At 44.2% G+C, this 19,606-nt stretch overlaps 1 protein-coding gene and 1 non-coding gene across 3 annotated transcripts; both read left to right on the top strand.

Annotated features, from left to right (window-relative positions):
* The first annotated feature begins 155 nt into the window (after positions 1–155).
* On the top strand, positions 156–4,235 carry CCDC115 (coiled-coil domain containing 115). Of its 2 annotated transcripts, none has more exons than XM_061431594.1 (5): positions 156–266; positions 346–449; positions 538–620; positions 1,235–1,366; positions 2,874–4,235. In XM_061431594.1, the coding sequence occupies exons 1-5, from the start codon at positions 156–158 to the stop codon at positions 2,984–2,986; spliced, it is 543 nt and encodes a 180-aa protein (XP_061287578.1). In that variant the 3' UTR covers positions 2,987–4,235. The 2 variants fall into 2 exon arrangements, with proteins under 2 accessions (XP_061287578.1, XP_061287569.1); XM_061431585.1 differs by having other exon boundaries at positions 1,220–1,366.
* A 713-nt stretch (positions 4,236–4,948) lies between these two features.
* TRNAE-UUC (transfer RNA glutamic acid (anticodon UUC)) lies at positions 4,949–5,020 on the top strand. The gene has a single exon. It is a non-coding gene; the product is annotated as a tRNA-Glu (tRNA).
* The last annotated feature ends 14,586 nt before the right edge of the window (positions 5,021–19,606 follow it).

Raw genomic sequence — 19,606 nt, 5'->3', positions numbered from 1 at the left:
GATCCTGAAAAGTGCAAAGCAGGCAGCTACAATCCACCCACGACTGGGAACGCCCCCGAGAGGGCGGGCCTCGCACGCCTATTGGCTGTCCTGCTAGGACTGCGGACACTGATTGGGCGACCTGTCAGGAGCCGGCTCTCGACTCTGCGAAGCAGATGGCTTCTCGGGATCTGCGGGCCGAGGTGGACTTTGTTCTCCTGCAGCTCCTCGGAGACCTGGAGCAACTGGAGGCGAAGCGGCAGGCGCTAAACGCCCGGGTGGAGGAGGTGGGAGCTTCGGGCGGGAGGGCGGGCTGGGCGGCGCACGAAAGTTACTTTGTTTCACCTCTCTCTCCTCTCTTCCCAGGGCTGGCTCTCGCTCTCCAAAGCGCGCTATGCCATGGGTGCCAAGTCAGTAGGGCCCCTGCAGTATGCGTCCCACATGGAGCCCCAGGTCCGCGTCGGCACCAGGTGAGGAGCCTTGCATGCTGCAGCGGGTGGGCGGGCAGAGGGCCGGGCCGGGGCCGCCAAAGGTCCAATCTCCCTTCTCGTTCTGTAGCGAGGCTCAGGACGGACTCCAGAAGTTCTGGATGGTGAGAGCGGGCACCCAGACTCCAGAGGAGGTGGGATCCCGCGAGGCAGGTGAGCTCCCCCTCTTCTTCCCCTAGGGTCCCTTCCCATATAAAAGACAAAATGCATGGGACGTCTGAGGAGATGATTTTATTTAGGCTGTTGCGATGGAGCGCGCCCCAATTTTGAAGATAAGAATATCTCAGCAGAGAGGTTTTTTTGCCTTAGATTTATAGGGGGAATAGAAAGTTACGGGCGAGGTCCCTTACCGTTAGAATTGTTTTGCAGTCAGAGGAAGTCTCAGCTGAACAGAAGATGTTTATTTCTGTGTCTAGCTAGTTTAAGGGGGACAAATTTCTAATCCCAGTTAATCATTCATGAGACAATGGGGAGTTGAAGGGTGTGTCTGGCTTTTCAGCAGATTCAGGCAAAATGGCAGAAGTCTGTGTACCTTTTTCACAGGAAAACAAGGGGGGTCATTTGCTGATTTTATGACAGTCAGTAAAAAAGAGTGGACAGACACAAGGGGAAGGGTAGTTCCTTGTAATAAGGTGTTTTCCGAAACATAAAACGAATTTTACAACAGTGGGAATTTTCTGGGATCTTGAGCTTAGATCGAGTTTAACATTGTGGCCAAGAAGACGGCCAGGTATTAGTAACAAGACCCCTAGCCTTTCTTTCTTCAGCTCTGCGCAGGCGCAAGGGTCTCCCAAGGACCCCAGAGCCAGACTCCTCCCCAGCTCCCCAGAACCCTTTGAAATGGTTTGGAATCCTGGTTCCTCACAGTCTGCGACAAGCTCAAGCCAGCTTCCGGGAGGGTGAGTGACCCCGAAAGGGACCTATCTACCGTGAGTGCTAATGCCAGCCTTGGGATTAGTCTGCAAAAGGCTTTGCAGGTTTTCTCCATTTCAGACTTGTTGCACACCTACTATTTTTTAAAAAAGCATTTATTGGCTGTTGGCAGAGTTCAGGTTCATAGGAGGTGCTGGGGATACAGCAGGAAACAAAAGGTATAACACCCTCATGGGATGTTTATTGAGTGCAGAAAAACAACATGCATGAAAACAAATAAGTAGGCCCTAAATAAAATACCAGGCAATGAAAGTTGCTACGAAAAAATAAGGTAGAGAGAGTGCAATGGATGGCATAGCCTAGGGGAGCTGTTGTGTATTTGGTAGCCTGGAAAGGCCTCTGAAGAGATGAAGGAAAGACCTTTGTTGGTGATCTGGGGGAACAGTGTTCTAGGTGCCAGGGACCAGCCAGGGCAGATCTCTGAGGTGATGTTGCATCTGATATGGCAGAGAGGAGGCCAGTGGGCAAGAGTGGAGGTGGTGTGGACAATGGAAGACAGGATAAGTGGGGGGGTTGGGGGGGTGGAACTGCATGTTTTTTTGAGTGGAAACCACAGGATTTACTGATAGATCAATTCAGGAGTAAGGGAAGGAGAGCAGTGAAGGATGCGCCCAATCTGTAGTCAGAATGCCTGAGAAGGTGAGGCGGGAGGGCCACAGAGCAGCAGCTGAGGTAGAGTCAGGAGTGATGTGGGGTATGTTCCTGGTATGGTGGAGATTTTGAGTGGATGGTTGGGTACATGTATCTGGAGTTTGGAAGAGGCCTGGACTGGAGAGAGAGATTTGAGAGCTCACTGCATAACACTGGTTTCGCTGACACAGCCACAGCATTAAAGTTGAAATGGGATGAGGTCAGCAGAGGTCCCAGGAATGTGAACAGGAAGTAAGGGGAAAAGAAGGGAAGAGGCCAGTCAAGAAGACTAAGGAGTGGGGCAGAAGCAACATCAGGAGGGTAAAGTGTTATCTGGAGGGAGTGATCAGTGTGACCAGGCAGTATGGCAGAAGACAGGACTGGCCAGTGGACTGGGTGGTGTGGAGGGCCCAGAGGACTTCCCAGCAGCTATTCCAGGAGAGGTATCAAGTGGAAGCAACATAGGTGCGGATCCAGAAAGTGGACCACTCTTGGGGGCAGAGAAAACAAGTAGAAGGAGAGAGGGCAAGAGTAGTGAGGGCCTGTGATAATGGATAAAAGAAGGAATGATAAGGACAGAGACTATGTTATAATCTGTGAATTTTTAGTTCGTGGTGGGTGCTATAAGAGGGTCAAGGAAATTTGAGGGGGAGGTGACATTTTAGCAATGACCTGAAGAACTTGAGAGTATGAGTCCAGTGAGGTTCTCAAGGAGTCAATGCCAGCTGTACCTGGAATGTTTTAGGAATAGTTTGAAGGCCAGAGTGGCCTGAGGGTGTCCAGAGCCCCTTGAGACATGTGGCACCATAAATACCACAGTGACAATCTCTTCTCGTCCTCTAGGTCTGCAGCTGGCTGCGGACATGGCCAGCCTTCAGAGCCGCATCACCTGGGGTCAAAGCCAGCTCCAGGAACTCCAGGAGAAACTCAAGCAGCTAGAACCCAGGGCTCCCTGACCTGTCACCACAGAAGCAAGGCAGTGGGAACAGCTATTCTTCGATGTGGCTCCCTTATCAGCCCTTCCTCCTTCACAGATTGCCTGCCACCCCAACTAGCTCCTGCTCCTTAATACTTCTCTGGTCTGCATGTTTCCAACTTTGTTAGGTGGGAAAGTCTGAAGAGGCAAACTGCATAATGTTCAAGGTTACTACTGTGAAACCACTTGTAAACTCACATTGTCCCAGGACACATCCATGTGGAGCAGTCACAAAGCCGTTAGGTTAGTTCATACTATTGAACAATAACAACTTCACGCATCAATTAGCTGTGGTTTTTCATTACTGGATGAAATACTACACAGCTAGTGGCAGGGAAGGACAAGAAGTAGGTGCTTCAGTTTCTCCAGATCCTTAAAACTGACTTTGATGGGGGGCAAAAAACATACATAGCTACACAGATCAGGACAGAATGATTCTGCGTTGATAGAAAAACACACGTATCTGAGTAGATGGGAAATGCTTAGCAGGTTTTAAGCCAGAAAGTAAAAAGGATCTGACCTAAATTTTCAAGGGAACTCTTTCAAAAGACCATTCAGGTTTTTAAAAGACTGCCTTTCAAGAATGAGTCTTTTAATTTGTTGAGGGGCCAGAAACTCTGTGTCCTGGCTTCATTTTTCTATGGGCTTGTTGATATTTTTAGCAGTTTCTAGGAGCTTATGGGGGATGTTAGTTTTTTGTTTATAATATGAGCTGTATCTTTTTTCCCAGTTTTTGTGTTTTAACTTCATTTATGGTGGGTGGTTGTTTTTTTTTTTAACTTTTTATTATAAAACACATTGCATTAAACTGCACAGAACAGTTGAATAGTGTAATGAGTAAGGTGAAAGCTCTCTCAGCTCTTGTGTTTAAATCAAGTTTCTTAGAACAGTTGAAATTATCAGGTAGCTATTTTATGATTTCTGGCTTTGGGATTGCAGTTGATGGGATAATAGAATTCTCCAGGGTTTTCCTCAAGAACTTTTGTATTCAAGTGAAGTATAGGGTGAGTCCTGCACTCAACTTCTTCTTTTCTACCATAGTTCATACAGTGGACCATCCTTAGCGCTGATTTGAAATGCCACCCTTTTCTTTCGATTAATCCCAGTGTTGTATACCCCTACCATATTTTGGCATTTCCATTTTTTTCATTGATCTTAATGGAAGTTAAGACACAGGTACCACAGTGTTTTAATTCTTGAGCCTTTAATAAAAATATACTTGAATCGCTGCTGCTAAGTTGCTTCAGTCGTGTCCGACTCTGTTCGACCCCAGAGAGGGCAGCCCACCAGGCTCCCCGTCCCTGGGATTCTCCAGGCAAGAACACTGGAGTGGGTTGCCATTTCCTTCTCCAATGCATGAAAGTGAAATCGCAGTAGGGCAAATTTTCTGGTTGGATTGGAGGAAATTTGGAGAGGGGGCACCCTACCTTTGTTTGTGAAAAGCTTAATTGAAGCACTCAAATGGAAACAGTGTGACTGGAGGGGAAAAGGGCATCCCTCCCCCAACACAAAGGTTGCATTTCAGAGATTCTCAAGCCAAAATGAGCGAAGGTGAACACCGGGGAGGGGAGTGGCCCCGGGGAGAGAAGTCTTTTGTTTTAGACGTCAGTTGACAACGAAGGTCAAGCAATAGCCCTCCTTCCTTTACTGTTTGAAACTAGGCTTCGAGGGCGCTCAAGGTCCAAGGCGGTTACAAGCGCCTCGTCACCCACCCTCGCTCGGGTTCTAGAGGGCGCTTTCGGGAGTAAGAATCCCTCCCTTCAAGAGACGCCCGGATGTGCTGACAAACACTGCGGAGGCGGAGCCGGGCTCGCGCAGCCGCAGTCAGGCCGAAATGCTACAAGTGCACGCAAAGCCTGAAGTGCGCAGGCGTGTGGATGAGATGACGACAGGCTGACACAGAGGATATATATATGAATAAGAGACAAATACTTTCAGTGGTTCCCATATGGTCTAGCGGTTAGGATTCCTGGTTTTCACCCAGGCGGCCCGGGTTCGACTCCCGGTATGGGAACTAAGAATGTTCTTTTATTTGCCAAAGTTTTAGTTTTTTGCCTTTAGTACGTCTCAAGTCAAATTAACTGTTTCTTTCCGTTTAATCCTAGCGAAATCGATGCCCAGGAAGCTCCGGGGCCCATTCTTAAATGTTTTAATCATTGTCAATTTTCATCACATTATTAGCTAGTTGTTCTCTAACACTGAGTTACATAAGATACCTTATATACTGCTATATAATACAGTACCTTAATACTACAGAATTAATATTATTGTTTACATATTAAATATTTAATTTTTAAATATTAAACCTTCGCTGCGCAGAGCGTCCCTGCTCTCCGGCTCCTCCCTGAAGGGCTGTGCGGCAGGGAGAGGTGGAGCCCCACCGCTGCAGATTGGCCCAAGAGATTGCCGGCAAGCCCAAGGGTGAGCTGCTGCTGACCTGAGTCCGCGGAGGGGCGATGGGCTGGGTGCGGGGAGGAACTGGAGAGTTTCCTGAAAATTTTAACTTTCTTAGTCCTGTGGCTGCTGTGTTCCTCATGTGATCCAGTGGCTGGGGTTCCTGGTGAGAGGGTAACAGGCAGGAAGGCTCAGTGCAGTTCAGTTCAGGCGCTCAGTCGTGTCTAACTCTTTGCGACCCCATGAACTGCAGCACGCCAGGCCTCCCTGTCCATCACCAACTCCCAGAGTTCACTCAGACTCACGTTCATCGAGTCGGTGATGCCATCCAGCCATCTCATCCTCTGTCGTCCCCTTCTCCTCCTGCCCCCAATCCCTCCCAGCATCAGAGTCTTTTTCCAGTGAGTCAACTCTTCGCATGAGGTGGCCAAAGTACTGGAGTTTCAGCTTTAGCATCAGTCCTTCCAAAGAACATCCAGGACTGATCTCCTTTAGAATGGACTGGTTGGATCTCCTTGCAGTCCAAGGGACTCTCAAGAGTCTTCTCCAACACCACACAGTTCAAAAGCACCAATTCTTCGGCGCTCAGCTTTCTTCACAGTCCAACTCTCACATCCATACATGACCACTGGAAAAACCATAGCCTTGACTAGACAGACCTTTGTTGGCAAAGTAATGTCTCTGCTTTTCAAAATGCTATCTAGGTTGGTCATAACTTTCCTTCCAAGGAGTAAGCGTCTTTTAATTCCATGGCTGCAGTCACCATCTGTAGTGATTTTGGAGCCCAAAAAATAAAGTGTGACACTGTTTCCACTGTTTCCCCATCTATTTCCCATGAAGTGATAGGACCAGATGCCATGATCTTAGTTTTCTGAATGTTGAGCTTTAAGCCAACTTTTTCACTCTCCCCTTTCACTTTCATCAAGAGGCTTTTTAGTTCCTCTTCACTTTCTGCCATAAGGGTGGTGTCATCTGCATATCTGAGGTTATTGATATTTCTCCCGGCAATCTTGATTCCAGCTTGTGCTTCTTCCAGCCCAGCGTTTCTCATGATGTAGTCTGCATATAAGTTAAATAAGCAGGGTGACAAAATACAGCCTTGACATAATCCTTTTCCTATTTGGAACCAGTCTGTTGTTCCATGTCCATTCTAAATGTTGCTTCCTGACCTGCATGTAGGTTTCTCAAGAGGCAGGTCAGGTGGTCTGGTATTCCCATCTCTTTAAGAATTTTCCATAGTGTGTTGTGATCCACACAGTCAAAGGCTTTGGCGTAATCAATAAAGCAGAAGTAGATGTTTTTCTGGAATTCTCATGCTTTTTCGATGATCCAGTGGATGGATGTTGGCAATATGATCTCTGGTTCCTTTTCCTTTTCTAGATCCAGCTTGAACATCTGGAAATTCTCAGTTCATATACGGTTGAAGCCTCACTTGGAGAATTTTCGGCATTACTTTGCTAGCATGTAAGATGAGTGTACTTGTGTAGTAGTTTGCACATTCTTTGTCATTGCCTTTCTTTGCGATTGGAATGAAAACTGCCCTTTTCCAGTCCTGTAGCCACTTCTGGTTTTTCCAAATTTGCTGGCATATTGAGTGCAGCACTTTCACAGCATCATCCTTTAGTATTTGAAAGAGCTCAGCTAGAATTCTGTCACCTCCACTAGGTTTGTTAGGTAATGCTTCCTAAGGCCCACTTGACTTCACAATCCAGGATGTCTGGCTATAGGTGAGTAATCACACCATCATGGTTATCTGGGTCATTAAGATCTTTTTGTACAGTTCTTCTGTGTATTCTTGCCAACTGCTCTTAATATCTTCTGCTTCTGTAAGGTCCATACCATTTCTGTCCTTAATTGTGTTCGTCTTTGCATGAAATGTTCCCTTGATATATCTCTAATTTTCTTGAAGTGATCTCTAGTCTTTCCCATTCTATTGTTTTCCTCTATTTGTTTGCATTGATTACTGAGGAAGGCTTTCTTATCTCTCCGTGCTATTCTTTGGAACTCTGCATTCAGATGCTTATATCTTTCCTTTTCTCCTTTGCCTTTTGCTTCTCTTCTTTTCTCAGCTATTTGTGAGGCCTCCTCAGACAACCATTTTGCTTTTTGCATTTCTTTTTCTTGAGGATGTTCTCGATCACTGCCTCCTGTACACTGTCCCAAACCTCCATCCATAGTTCTTCAGGCACTCATTAGATTTAATCCTTTGAACTTGTCACTTCTACTGTATAATCCTCCTAGTTATGGATGGCTCAGATGGTGAAGCGTCTGCCTGCAATGCGGGGGACCCAGTTTCAATCCCTGGGTCAGGAAGATCCCCTGGAGAAGGAAATGGCAACCCACTCCAGTACTTTTGCCTGGAATAGTCCATGGACAGAGGAGCCTGGTAGGCTACAGTCCATGGGGTCGCAAAGAGTCGGACATGACTGAGCGCCTTCACTTTCACTGTATAATCATAAGGGATTTGCTTTAGGTCATACCTGAATGGTCTAGTGGTTTTCCCTCCTTTCTTCAATTTAAGTCTGAATTTGGCAATAAAGAGTTCATGATCTGAGCCACAGTCAGCTCCTGGTCTTGTTTTTGCTGAGTATATAGAGCTTCTCCAACTTTGGCTGCAAAGAATACAATCAGTCTGATTTCAGTATTGACCATCTGGTGATGTCCATGTGTAGAGTCTTCTCTTGTGTTATTGGAAGAGGGTGTTTGCTATGACCAGTGTGTTCACTTGGAAAAACTCTGTTAGCCTTTGCCTTGCTTCATTTTGTACTCCAAGGCCAAATTTGCCTGTTACTACAGGTGTTTCTTGACTTCCTACTTTTGCATTCCAAGCCCCTATAATGAAAAGGATATCTCTTTTGGGTGTTAGTTCTAGAAGGTCTTTAGGTCTTCATAGAACCGTTCAACTTCAGCTTCTTCAGCATTATTGGTTGGGGCATAGACTTGGATTACCGTGATATTGAATGGTTTGCCTTGGAAATGAACAGAGATCATTCTGTTGTTTTTAAGATTGCATCCAAGGACTGCATTTCGGACTCTTTTGTTGACTGTGGTGGCTATTCCATTTCTTCTAAGGGATTCTTGCCCACAGTAGTAGATATAATGGTCGTCTGAGTTAAATTCACCCATTCCAGTACATTTTAGTTTGTTTGACACTCGGAGGGCCCAAACAAACCTTGTGTGCACCAGGACCCAGAGACTTCACAGAGACTGAGCCAGAACAGTGCTTGAGCGTCTCCTGTGGAGGTTTGGGTCAGCAGTGACCTGCCATAGGGGCAGGGGCACTCATTTCAGCAGTGTATGCATGGGACGTTTTGAAGGGAGTCGTCATTATATTCATTACCTCCACCATAGTTCGGCCTCAGATCAAACAACAGAGAGGAAACACAGCCCCACCCATGAACAGAAATTGGATTAAGGATTTACTGAGCATGGCCCTGCCCATCAAAACAAGACCCAGTTTCCCCCTCAGTCAGTCTCTCTCATCAGAAAGCTTCCATAAGATTCTTATCCATCAGAGGGCCAACAGAATGAAAACCACACTCACAGAAAACTAATCAAACTGATCACATGGACCACAGTCTAGTCTAATTCAATGAAACTGTGAGCCATGCCGTTGTAGGGCCACCCAAGATGGACGGGTCATGGTGGAGAGTTCTGACAAAATGTGGTCCATTGGAGAAGGAAATGGCAAACCACTTTAGTGTTCTTGCCTTGAGAACCCCATGAACAGTATGAAAAGGTGAAAAGATAGGACACTGAAAGGTGAACTCCCCAGGTCGGTAGGTGCCCAATACGCTACTGGAGATCAGTGGAGAAATAACTCCAGAAAAAATGGAGAGATGGAGCCAAAGCAAAAACAACACCCAGTTGTGGATGTGACTGGTGATAGAAGTAAAGTACGAAGCTGTAAAGAACAATATTGCATCAGATCAGATCAGTTGCTCAGTCGTGTCCGACTCTTTGCGACCCCATGAATCGCAGCATGGCAGGCCTCCCTGTCCATCACCAACTCCCGGAGTTCACTCAGACTCACGTCCATCGAGTCAGTGACGCCATCCAGCCATCTCATCCTCTGTCGTCCCCTTCTCCTCCTGCCCCCAATCCCTCCCAGCATCAGAATCTTTTCCAATGAGTCAACTCTTCGCATGAGGTGGCCAAAGTGCTGGAGTTTCAGCTTTAACATCATTCTTTTCAAAGAAATCCCAGGGCTAATCTCCTTCAGAATGGACTGGTTGGATCTCCTTGCAGTCCAAGGGACTCTCAAGAGTCTTCTCCAACACCACACTTCAAAAGCACCAATTCTTCGGCGCTCAGCTTTCTTCACAGTCCAACTCTCACATCCATACATGACCACAGGAAAAACCATAGCCTTGACTAGACGGACCTTTGTTGACAAAGTAATGTCTCTGCTTTTGAATATGCTATCTAGGTTGGTCATAACTTTCCTTCCAAGGAGTAAGCGTCTTTTAATTTCATGGCTGCAGTCACCATCTGTAGTGATTTTGGAGCCCAGAAAAATAAAGTGTGACACTGTTTCCACTGTTTCTCCATCTATTTCCCATGAAGTATTGGGACCAGATGCCATGATCTTAGTTTTCTGAATGTTGAGCTTTAAGCCAACTTTTTCACTCTGCTCTTTCACTTTGATCAAGAGGCTTTTTAGTTCCTCTTCACTTTCTGCCGTAAGGGTGGTGTCATCTGAATATCTGAGGTTATTGATATTTCTCCCGGCAATCTTGATTCCAGCTTGTGTTTCTTCCAGTCCGCGTTTCTCATGAGGTACTCTGCATATAAGTTAAATAAACAGGGTGACAATATACAGCCTTGACGTTCTCCTTTTCCTATTTGGAACCAGTCTGTTGTTCCATGTCCAGTTCTAACTGTTGCTTCCTGACCTGCATACAAATTTCTCAAGAGGCAGATCAGGTGATCTGGTATTCCCATCTCTTTCAAAATTTTCCACAGTTCATTGTGATCCACACAGTCAAAGGCTTTGGCATAGTCAATAAAGCAGAAATAGATGCTTTTCTGGAACTCTCTTGCTTTTTCCATGATCCAGCGGATGTTGGCAATTTGATCTCTGGTTCCTCTAAAACCAGCTTGAACATCAGGAAGTTCACGGTTCACATATTGCTGAAGCCTGGCTTGGAGAATTTTGAGCATTACTTTACTAGCATGTGAGATGAGTGCAATTGTGCGGTAGTTTGAGCATTCTTTGGCATTGCCTTTCTTTGGGATTGGAATGAAAACTGCCCTTTTCCAGTCCTGTGGCCACTGCTGAGTTTTCCAAATTTGCTGGCAGATTGAGTGCAGCACTTTCACAGCATCATCTTTCAGGATTTGGAATAGCTTAACTGGAATTCCATCACCTCCACTAGCTTTGTTCGTAGTGATGCTTTCTAAGGCCCACCTGACTTCACATTCCAGGATGTCTGGCTCTAGGTCAGTGATCACACCATCGTGATTATCTGGGTCGTGAAGATCTTTTTTGTACAGTTCTTCTGTGTATTCTTGCCATCTCTTCTTAATATCTTCTGCTTCTGTTAGGTCCATACCATTTCTGTCCTTTATCGAGCCCATCTTTGCATGAAATGTTCCTTTGGTATCTGTGATTTTCTTGAAGAGATCCCTAGTCTTTCCCATTCTGTTGTTTTCCTCTATTTCTTTGCATTGATGGCTGAAGAAAGGCTTTCTTATCTCTTCTTACTATTCTTTGGAACTCTGCATTCAGATGTTTATATCTTTCCTTTTCACATTTGCTTTTCACTTCTCTTCTTTTCACAGCTATTTGTAAGGCCTCCCCAGACAGCCATTTTGCTTTTTTGCATTTCTTTTCCATGGGGATGGTCTTGATCCCTGTCTCCTGTACAATGTCACTAACCTCATTCCATAGTTCATCAGGCACTCTATCTATCAGATCTAGTCCCTTAAATCTATTTCTCACTTCCACTGTATAATCATAAGGGATTTGATTTAGGTCATACCTGAATGGTCTAGTGGTTTTCCCTACTTTCTTCAATTTAAGTCTGAATTTGGCAATAAGGAGTTCATGGTCTGAGCCACAGTCAGCTCCTGGTCTTGTTTTTGCTGACTGCATAGAGCTTCTCCATCTTTGGCTGCAAAGAATATAATCAATCTGATTTCGGTGTTGACCATCTGGTGATGTCCATGTATAGAGTCTTCTCTTGTGTTGTTGGAAGAGGGTGTTTGTTATGACAAGTGCATTTTCTTGGCCAAACTCTATTAGTCTTTGCCCTGCTTCATTCCGTATTCCAAGGCCAAATTTGCCTGTTACTCCAGGTGTTTCTTTACTTCCTACTTTTGCATTCCAGTCCCCTATAATGAAAAGGACATCTTTTTGGGGTGTTAGTTCTAAAAGGTCTTATAGGTCTTCATAGAACTGTTCAACTTCCGCTTCTTCAGCGTTACTGGTTGGGGGATAGACTTGGATTACTGTGATATTGAATGGTTTGCCTTGGAAACGAACAGAGATCATTCTGTCATTTTTGGGATTGCATCCAAGTACTGCATTTCGGACTCTTTTGTTGACCATGATGGCCACTCCATTTCTTCTGAGGGATTCCTGCCCGCAGTAGTAGATATAATGGTCATCTGAGTTAAATTCACCCATTCCAGTCCATTTCAGTTCGCTGATTCCTAGAATGTCAACATTCACTCTTGCCATCTCTTGTTTGACCACTTCCAATTTGCCCTGATTCGTGGACCTGACATTCCAGTTTCCTATGCAATATTGCTCTTTACAGCATCGGACCTTGCCTGTATCACCAGTCACATCCACAGCTGGGTATTCTTTTTGCTTTGGCTCCATCCCTTCATTCTTTCTGGAGTTATTTCTCCACTGATCTCCAGTAGCATATTGGGCACCTACTGACCTGGGGAGTTTCTCTTTCAGTATCCTATCATTTTGCCTTTTCATACTGTTCATGGGGTTCTCAAGGCAAGAATTCTGAAGTGGTTTGCATTCCCTGCTCCAGTGGACCACATTCTGTCAGATCTCTCCACCATGACCCGCCCACCTTGGGTTGCCCCACGGGCATGACTTAGTTTTCAATGAGTTAGACAAGGCTGTGGTCCTAGTGTGATTAGATTGACTAGTTTTCTGTGAGTATGGTTTCAGTGCGTTTGCCCTCTGATGCCCTCTTGCAACACCTACCATCTTACTTGGGTTTCTCTTACCTTGAGTGTGGGGTATCTCTTCACGGCTGCTCCAGCAAAGCTCAGCCATTGCTCCTTACCTTGGACGAGGGGACCTGGAATGTTAGGTCCATGAATTGGAAGTGGTCAAATTGCCACTGGCAATGTGAGATGGCAAGAGTGAACATCGACATTTTAGGAATCAGTGAACTAAATCTATGTTAATGAAACTATATATTTACTTGGAAACCTGCCTTTCTTCAAGATTCATGTCAATTGTTTTACGGCCCAGGATGACTCACCTTTTGCCACTATTGTCTCAGAATGCATGTTGTGTGTGAGGGGCCTGGTGCCATTCTCTGGCTTTTGAGACATTCCCTTTCTCTAATTAGCAGCTCGCTAACCCACTCCAGTACTCTTGCCTGGAAAATCCCATGGATGGAGGAGCCTGGCAGGCTGCAGTCCATGGGGTCGCTAGGAGTCGGATACGACTGAACAACTTCACTTTCACTTTTCACTTTCATGCATTGGAGAAGGAAATGGCAACCCACTCCAGTGTTCTTGCCTGGAGAATCCCAGGGACGCAGGAGCCTGGTGGACTGCCGTCTATGGGGTCGCACAGAGTCAGACACAACTGAAATGACTTAGCAGTGTTAGCTATATAACATCTGGCTAAAGACTAGCAGGGGGGCACTCTTTCTGCCTCCTTCTGATGTCTATGTCAGAAACGTTCCCTATCTCTTTTATACTTTAATAAAACTTTATTACACAAAAGCTCTGAGCAATCAAGCCTCATCTCTGGCCCTGGATTGAATTTCTCTCCTCGGAGGCAGGAATCTCTGTGTCTTTCATGGCTCAGCAACAGCCTTTCACTGGTTTTCCAGGGGAGAAATCCAGGCTTGTCAACCAATCCCCCCCCCCACTCCACCACCCCACTATCCACCCCCAACCTGTGCACACTTTCCATCGAGAGGAGAGTCAAACCCACAGACACAAGTCAGTAAGTCCCTTCTTCATTCCACCCCTTTACTTTGATTCAATCAGTTAATCTGGAAAAGCTTTGTGCAGCCTGAGGTCCTGAGACAGGAGTGTACTACCCCACTTGTTTATTCAGTCACACTTTTGGGTGGGTCGGGGAGAAATTATATCTATAATCGTATTAATTTTTTCAGTGTAGAAGTTAAAATAGGATACAGTGGTCTCTGATGTGGCATGAAAAGAGCTTGGATGTCATTTCTGACCTCACAATAAGGAAAATGCTGAATAAACTATGGTTTAGCAGCTCTTCTCAGATCATGAGAAAATTGAGGTCACAGGGCAAACTGCTGCCTTGAAAACTGTAGGGAAGAGTGAGTACAGAATCATACCTACCCAGGCCCAGAAGCTGCTGCTACAGTCAGCAACTGGTAGGAAAACTTAAAATCTTGTTCATCCTCACCCTCTTGTAGGTTTCACCTCCAGCAGCCCTACCAGCTGCTCAGGGTCAAGACTGGAGAAAAATCTCCAGGTGCTTCTGGCAAGGGGAGGAAGATAGGAACTACTTTGAAATGTACCACAGCACCCAGTTCTCCTTAACAAAATCCTGTCCTCAGGAAAACTTTTACCAGAGTCTGCCAACCTGAAGGAAGGGAAATAACCAACTCCAGCCACTCTAGCCATCCTGTGTCACATGAAATGAGGATAAAAGCTCAGAAGCACTTGTGAGGGTCATAGCCCAGGGGCAGAGGCTCATTAAAAGACTGAGTCTAGGGATTCCCTGGCAGTCCAGTGGTTAAGACTCAGTCCTTCCACTGCAGGGGGCAGGGGTTCACCCCTCATGCCCTGTGATGTGGCCAAAAACAGAAAAAGAATTTTTTTTTGAGAGGAAATAAAAATGGACTTACCTTTTTGGGAAGGCATAGTATAGTTGCTTTACAATGTTGTGTTAGTTTCTGCTGTACAACAAAGTGAATCACTATATGTATACATACCAGTGTATCCCCTCCCTCTTGGTCCTCCCTCCCATCATCCCCATCCCCTTCCCACCCCTCTAGGTCACTGTAGACTACCAGACTGAGCTCCCTGTGCTATGCAACAGGTTCCCACTAGGAACCTCATCTTACAATTCATCCCACCCTTCCCGCCATGTCCACGTTTGTTCTCTACCTCTGCAAATCTATTTCTGCCCTGCCCATATATAGAAGAGCACAAAATCCCTTAATTTGAGATATATGGTTTTCCTTAATTAACAGTAATCTCTTAAAATTCAGATTACCTGCCCCTTGCTGAAAACTTCCACACTACAATCTCCCCGCCTCCTCAGAAACAGTTCTCTCTTGAAGTCCACGTGATTCCCACCAAATAACCCTAAATCTCAACTTTGAAGTCGCATGCATTTTTCAGATGACAGCCCATGTCTTCGATCAGCTGGCTGGCTCACCAGTAGTTGGTTCACACCCTCAGGAGTTTCTTGGGTAAAATCTAAAATGGGCCTCCATATACAAAAGCTAGGGAAAGACTAAAGAAAGAGCAGACACTCTAAATTGGTAGGTGGCAGGTTTAATAAGCAAGGGAACTTGCATACAAATCTTGTCTTGGATGGCCACAGGTAGACCTCCATATTCACCCACCAGAATCTTAAAAACTTACATGGAAGTCTTAACTGAGTTCCATCAGACATATGCCATCCAGATGGTCTCAACAACACTGTATTATTAGAAATTTGTGTCCTTGGGACAGCTTGTAGGATAGGGAAGGTAAGTGAATAGGAGCGGGTGAGGAGCCTCATTACCTAGGTCTAGCTCGTAAGTCATCCACCAGTGAGTGATATCGTCTCAATGAATTCCTCCAACACATTTTGTGGAGGGTTTTTGCATCAATAGTCATAAAGAATATTGGTCAGTAGTTCTCTTTTCTTACAGTTTCTTTGTCCAGTGATAGTATAAAAGAAATTGCTAGTATTACTGAATCCAGGCTCCGTCTGCTCATACAACAGGCCAGTAATTGGGAGATGAGGTGCTGAGGCAAGGAATGGTAACTTTATTTGGAAAGCCAGGCTTCTGAGAATTCAGTGGGCTAGGGCTTCCCTGATAGCTCAACTGGTAAAGAATCTGCCAGCAATGCAGGAGATCCCGGTTTGATTCCTGGGTCAGGAAAATCCCCTGGAGAAGGGATAGGCCACTCACTCCAATATTCTTGGGCTTCTCTTGTGGCTCAGCTGGTAAGGAATCTGCCTGCAATTCAGAAGATCTGGGTTTGATACCTGCATTGGAAGATCCACTGAAGAAGGGAAATTCTACCCACTCCAATTATGGGGTCATAAAGAGTTGGACATGACTGTGACTCTCAGTGTCCTAGAGTACCATCTTCTCAGGGTCTGGATGCTAGTTTCTTTTACAGAACAGAAAGGGAGAGGTGAAGAAGTAAAGTAAGAAGGCCATTTGTTGCTGTTTAGTCACTCAGTCGTGTCCGACTCTGCAACCCCATGGACTGCAGCATTCCAGGCTTCCCTGTCCTTTACCACCTCCCAGAGCTTGCTCAAATTCATGTCCATTGAGTCAGTAATGCCATCCAGCCATCTCGTTCTCTGTCATCCCCTTCTCCTCCTGCCTTCAATCTTTCCCAGCATCAGGGGCTTTTCCAATGAGTTGGCTGTTCACATGAGGTGGCCAAAGTATTGGAGCTTCGACTTCAGTGTAAGTCCTTCCAATGAATATTCAGAATTGATTTCCTTTAGGATTGACTGGTTCTATCTCCTTGCAGTCCAAGGGACTCTCAAGAGTCTTCTCCAATGCCACAGTTCAAAAGCATCAATTCTTTGGTGCTCAGCCTTCTTTATGGTCCAGCTCTCACATCCATACATGACTACTGGAAAAACCATCTTTGACTATATGGATCTTTGGTGGCAAAGTAATGTCTCTGCTTTTTAATACACTGTCTAGGTTGGTCATAGCTTTTCTTCCAAGGAGCAAGTGTCTTAATTTCAAGGCAGCAGTCACCACATGCAGTGATTTTGGAGCCCAAGAAAAAGGCCATTAGTCTTACAAAATATCTCTTGGCTTGGCCAACATCAGGGAGGGGATGTGTTAACTTTTCTGTAGCCATTCACAGGTAGGCAGGCACAGAATCTCTCTCTTGCAGCTGAACAAAAGTATATTAGTTTAACATTCAAGCAAAAGGCAGGTTCCCCAGGAAGGCCACTGTGTACACTTAGGGCTATAGACAGCATTCTTTTAGTGATTATAATAACAGAAGCAAAAAAAAAAAAAAAAAGTAAAGGTTAGAGTAAAAGAAACAGATCTATCTTGGAGTCAGATTTTGCTCTTTTCTGTTACACTGGCTTCAGAATGAGTTTAGAAGTGTCCGCTCCTCTTCAATTTTTAAAAGAGTTTGAGAAGGATTGGTGTTTATTCTTCTTTAAATATTTGGTAGAATTCTGCCAGTGAGGTTATCTGGTCCAGGGCTTTTCTTTGCTGAGAGTTTTTGGTGACTTTCTTTTTAAACTGTGGTAAAATACCTTCTTTGTTGAGAAGTTTTTGATGACCATTTCAATCTCCTTGCTAATAATAGATCTTTCTGATTTTCTTTTTCTTCATAATTCAGTCTTGGTAGATTGTTTTTCTAGGAGTTTGTCCATTTCATCTCAGTTATTCAATTTTTGGCACACAATTGTCCACGGTACTCTCTAATAATCCTTTCTATTTCTGTAAAATTCTATTAATTGTCTCACTCTTACTTATTTGAATTTTTTGTTTTTTTATCTGATTCTTCTCTTTTCTTCTTAATCTAGTTTTATCGCCTTTGTTGTTCCGTTCAAAGACCTGACTTACGGTTTTATTGATTTCTCCATCATTTTCCTATTTTCTATTTTATTTATCTCTGAACTAATTTTTTTTTTTACTATTTCCTTCTCTCTACTATCTTTGAATTTAGTTTTTTGTTCTTCCTTTTTCTAGTTTCTTGAGGTGTAAAGTTAAGTTATTGATTTGAGATCATCCCTCTTTTTTAATGTGAGCATTTTTAGCTATGAATTTACCAGTTATCACTGCTTCTGCTGCATTCAATAAGTTTTTTTTTTTTTAATTTATTTATTTGGCCACACTGGGTCTTAGTTGCTACACTCAGAATCTTCAGTCTTTGTGGCAGCATGCAGTATCTTTTAGTTGAGACATGTGATCTCTTAGCTGTGGCATGTAGGATCAGGTTCCCTGAAAAGGGATTGAACCTGTGTCCCCTGCATTGGGAGTGCAGAGTCTTAGCCACTGGACCACCAAGAAAGGCTCTCCATAAGGTACTATATGCTGTGTTATTATTTTATTTTGTCTCAAGATATTTCCTAATTTCCCTTGTGATTTTTTCTTTGACTTGGTTGTTTAAGAGTATGTTGTTCAACTTCCACATATTGTGAACTTTTTAGGTTTCCTTTTGCTATTGGTTTCTAGTTTTATTCCATTGCAATCAGAAAGTGTACTTTGTATGGTTTCAATCTTTCTAAATTTTAAAACTTACTGTGTATCCTAATATATGGTCTATGCTGGAGAGTGTTTTATGTGTACCTGAGAAGAATGTGCATTCTGCTTTACTTAGGCAGAGAGTTCTCTCTCTATATATATATATATCTGTTAGGCCTAATTAGTATAGCATTGCTGAAATCCTCTATTTCTCTATTTATCTTCTGTCTATATGTTCTAACCATTATTGAAAGTAGGGGTATTGCAGTATCCAACTACTGCTGTAGAACTATTTCTCATTCCAATTCTGTTAATGTCTGCTTCACATATTTAGGAGTGCTGAGGTTTGGTGCACATATATTTATACTTGTTATTATCTTCTTGGTGATTTGACCCTTTGATCAATATATAATGTTCTTCTTTGTCTCTTAAAACAGTTTTTTAATTTAAAGTATATTTTGTCTGATATTAGATAGCCACTTCTGCTCTTTTGATTACTGTTTGCAAGAAATATCTTTTTCTATCCTTTCACTTTCTACCTATAAGTGTTCAGTCGCTTCAGTCATGCCCAACTCTGTGTGACGCTGTGGACTGTAGCCTGCTAGACTCCTCTGTCCATGGGAGTCTCCAGGCAAGAATACTGGAGTGGGTTTCCTTGCCTTCCTCCAGGGGATCTTCCCAAGCCAGGGATCAAACCCTCATCTCTTACATCTCCTGCATTAGCAGGCAGGTTCTTTACCACTAGTGCTACCTGGGAAACCATATATGTTTTAAACACAGGTATGCAGGCCTTGCTGTATGTCAAAGTAGAAGAGATCAAGAAGAGGTAGGAAGAATACACAGAAGAATTATACAAAAAAGGTCTTAATGACCCAGATAACCACAATGGTGTGTTCATACACCTAAAGTCAGACATCCTGGAGTGTGAAGTTAAGTGGGCCTTAGAAAGCACTACTACAATCAAAACTAGTGGAGGTGATGGAACTCCAGCTGAGCTATTTCAAATCATAAAAGATGATGCTGTGAAAGTGCTGCACTCAGTATGCCCACAAATTTGGAAAATTCAGCAATGGCCACAGGGCTGGAAAAGGTCAGTTTGCATTACATTCCCAAAGAAGGGCAATGCCAAAGAATGTTCAAACTACCACACAATAGCATTCATTTCACATGCTGGCAAGGTAATGCTCAAAATCCTTCAAGCTAGGCTTCACAGTATGTGAATCTAGAACTTCTAGATGCACAAGCTGGATTGAGAAAAGGCAGAGGAACCAGAGATCAAATTGCTAACATCTGTTGGATCATAGAAAAAGCAAGAGAATTCCAGAAAAACATCTACTTATGCTTCATTGACTATGCTAAAGCCTTTGACTCTGTGGATCACAACAAACTGTAGAAAAGTCTTAAAGAGATGGGAATACCAGACCACCTTACCTATCTCCTGAAAAACCTGTATGGGGGTCAAGAAGCAACAGTTAGAACCGGACATGGAACAACAAACAGGTTTAAAATTGGGAAAGGAGTATATCAAGGCTGTATATTGTTACACTGCTTATTTAACTTATATGAAGAGTACAGCATGTGAAATGCTGGGCTGGATGAAGCACAAGCTGGAATGAAGATTG

The sequence above is a fragment of the Bos javanicus genome, chromosome 2 (assembly GCF_032452875.1).
Source record: "Bos javanicus breed banteng chromosome 2, ARS-OSU_banteng_1.0, whole genome shotgun sequence".
In the NCBI taxonomy this organism is placed as follows: Eukaryota; Metazoa; Chordata; class Mammalia; order Artiodactyla; family Bovidae; genus Bos; species Bos javanicus.
Note: the sequence above shows the minus strand (reverse complement) of the source record. Positions and strands in the feature narration are given on the sequence as shown.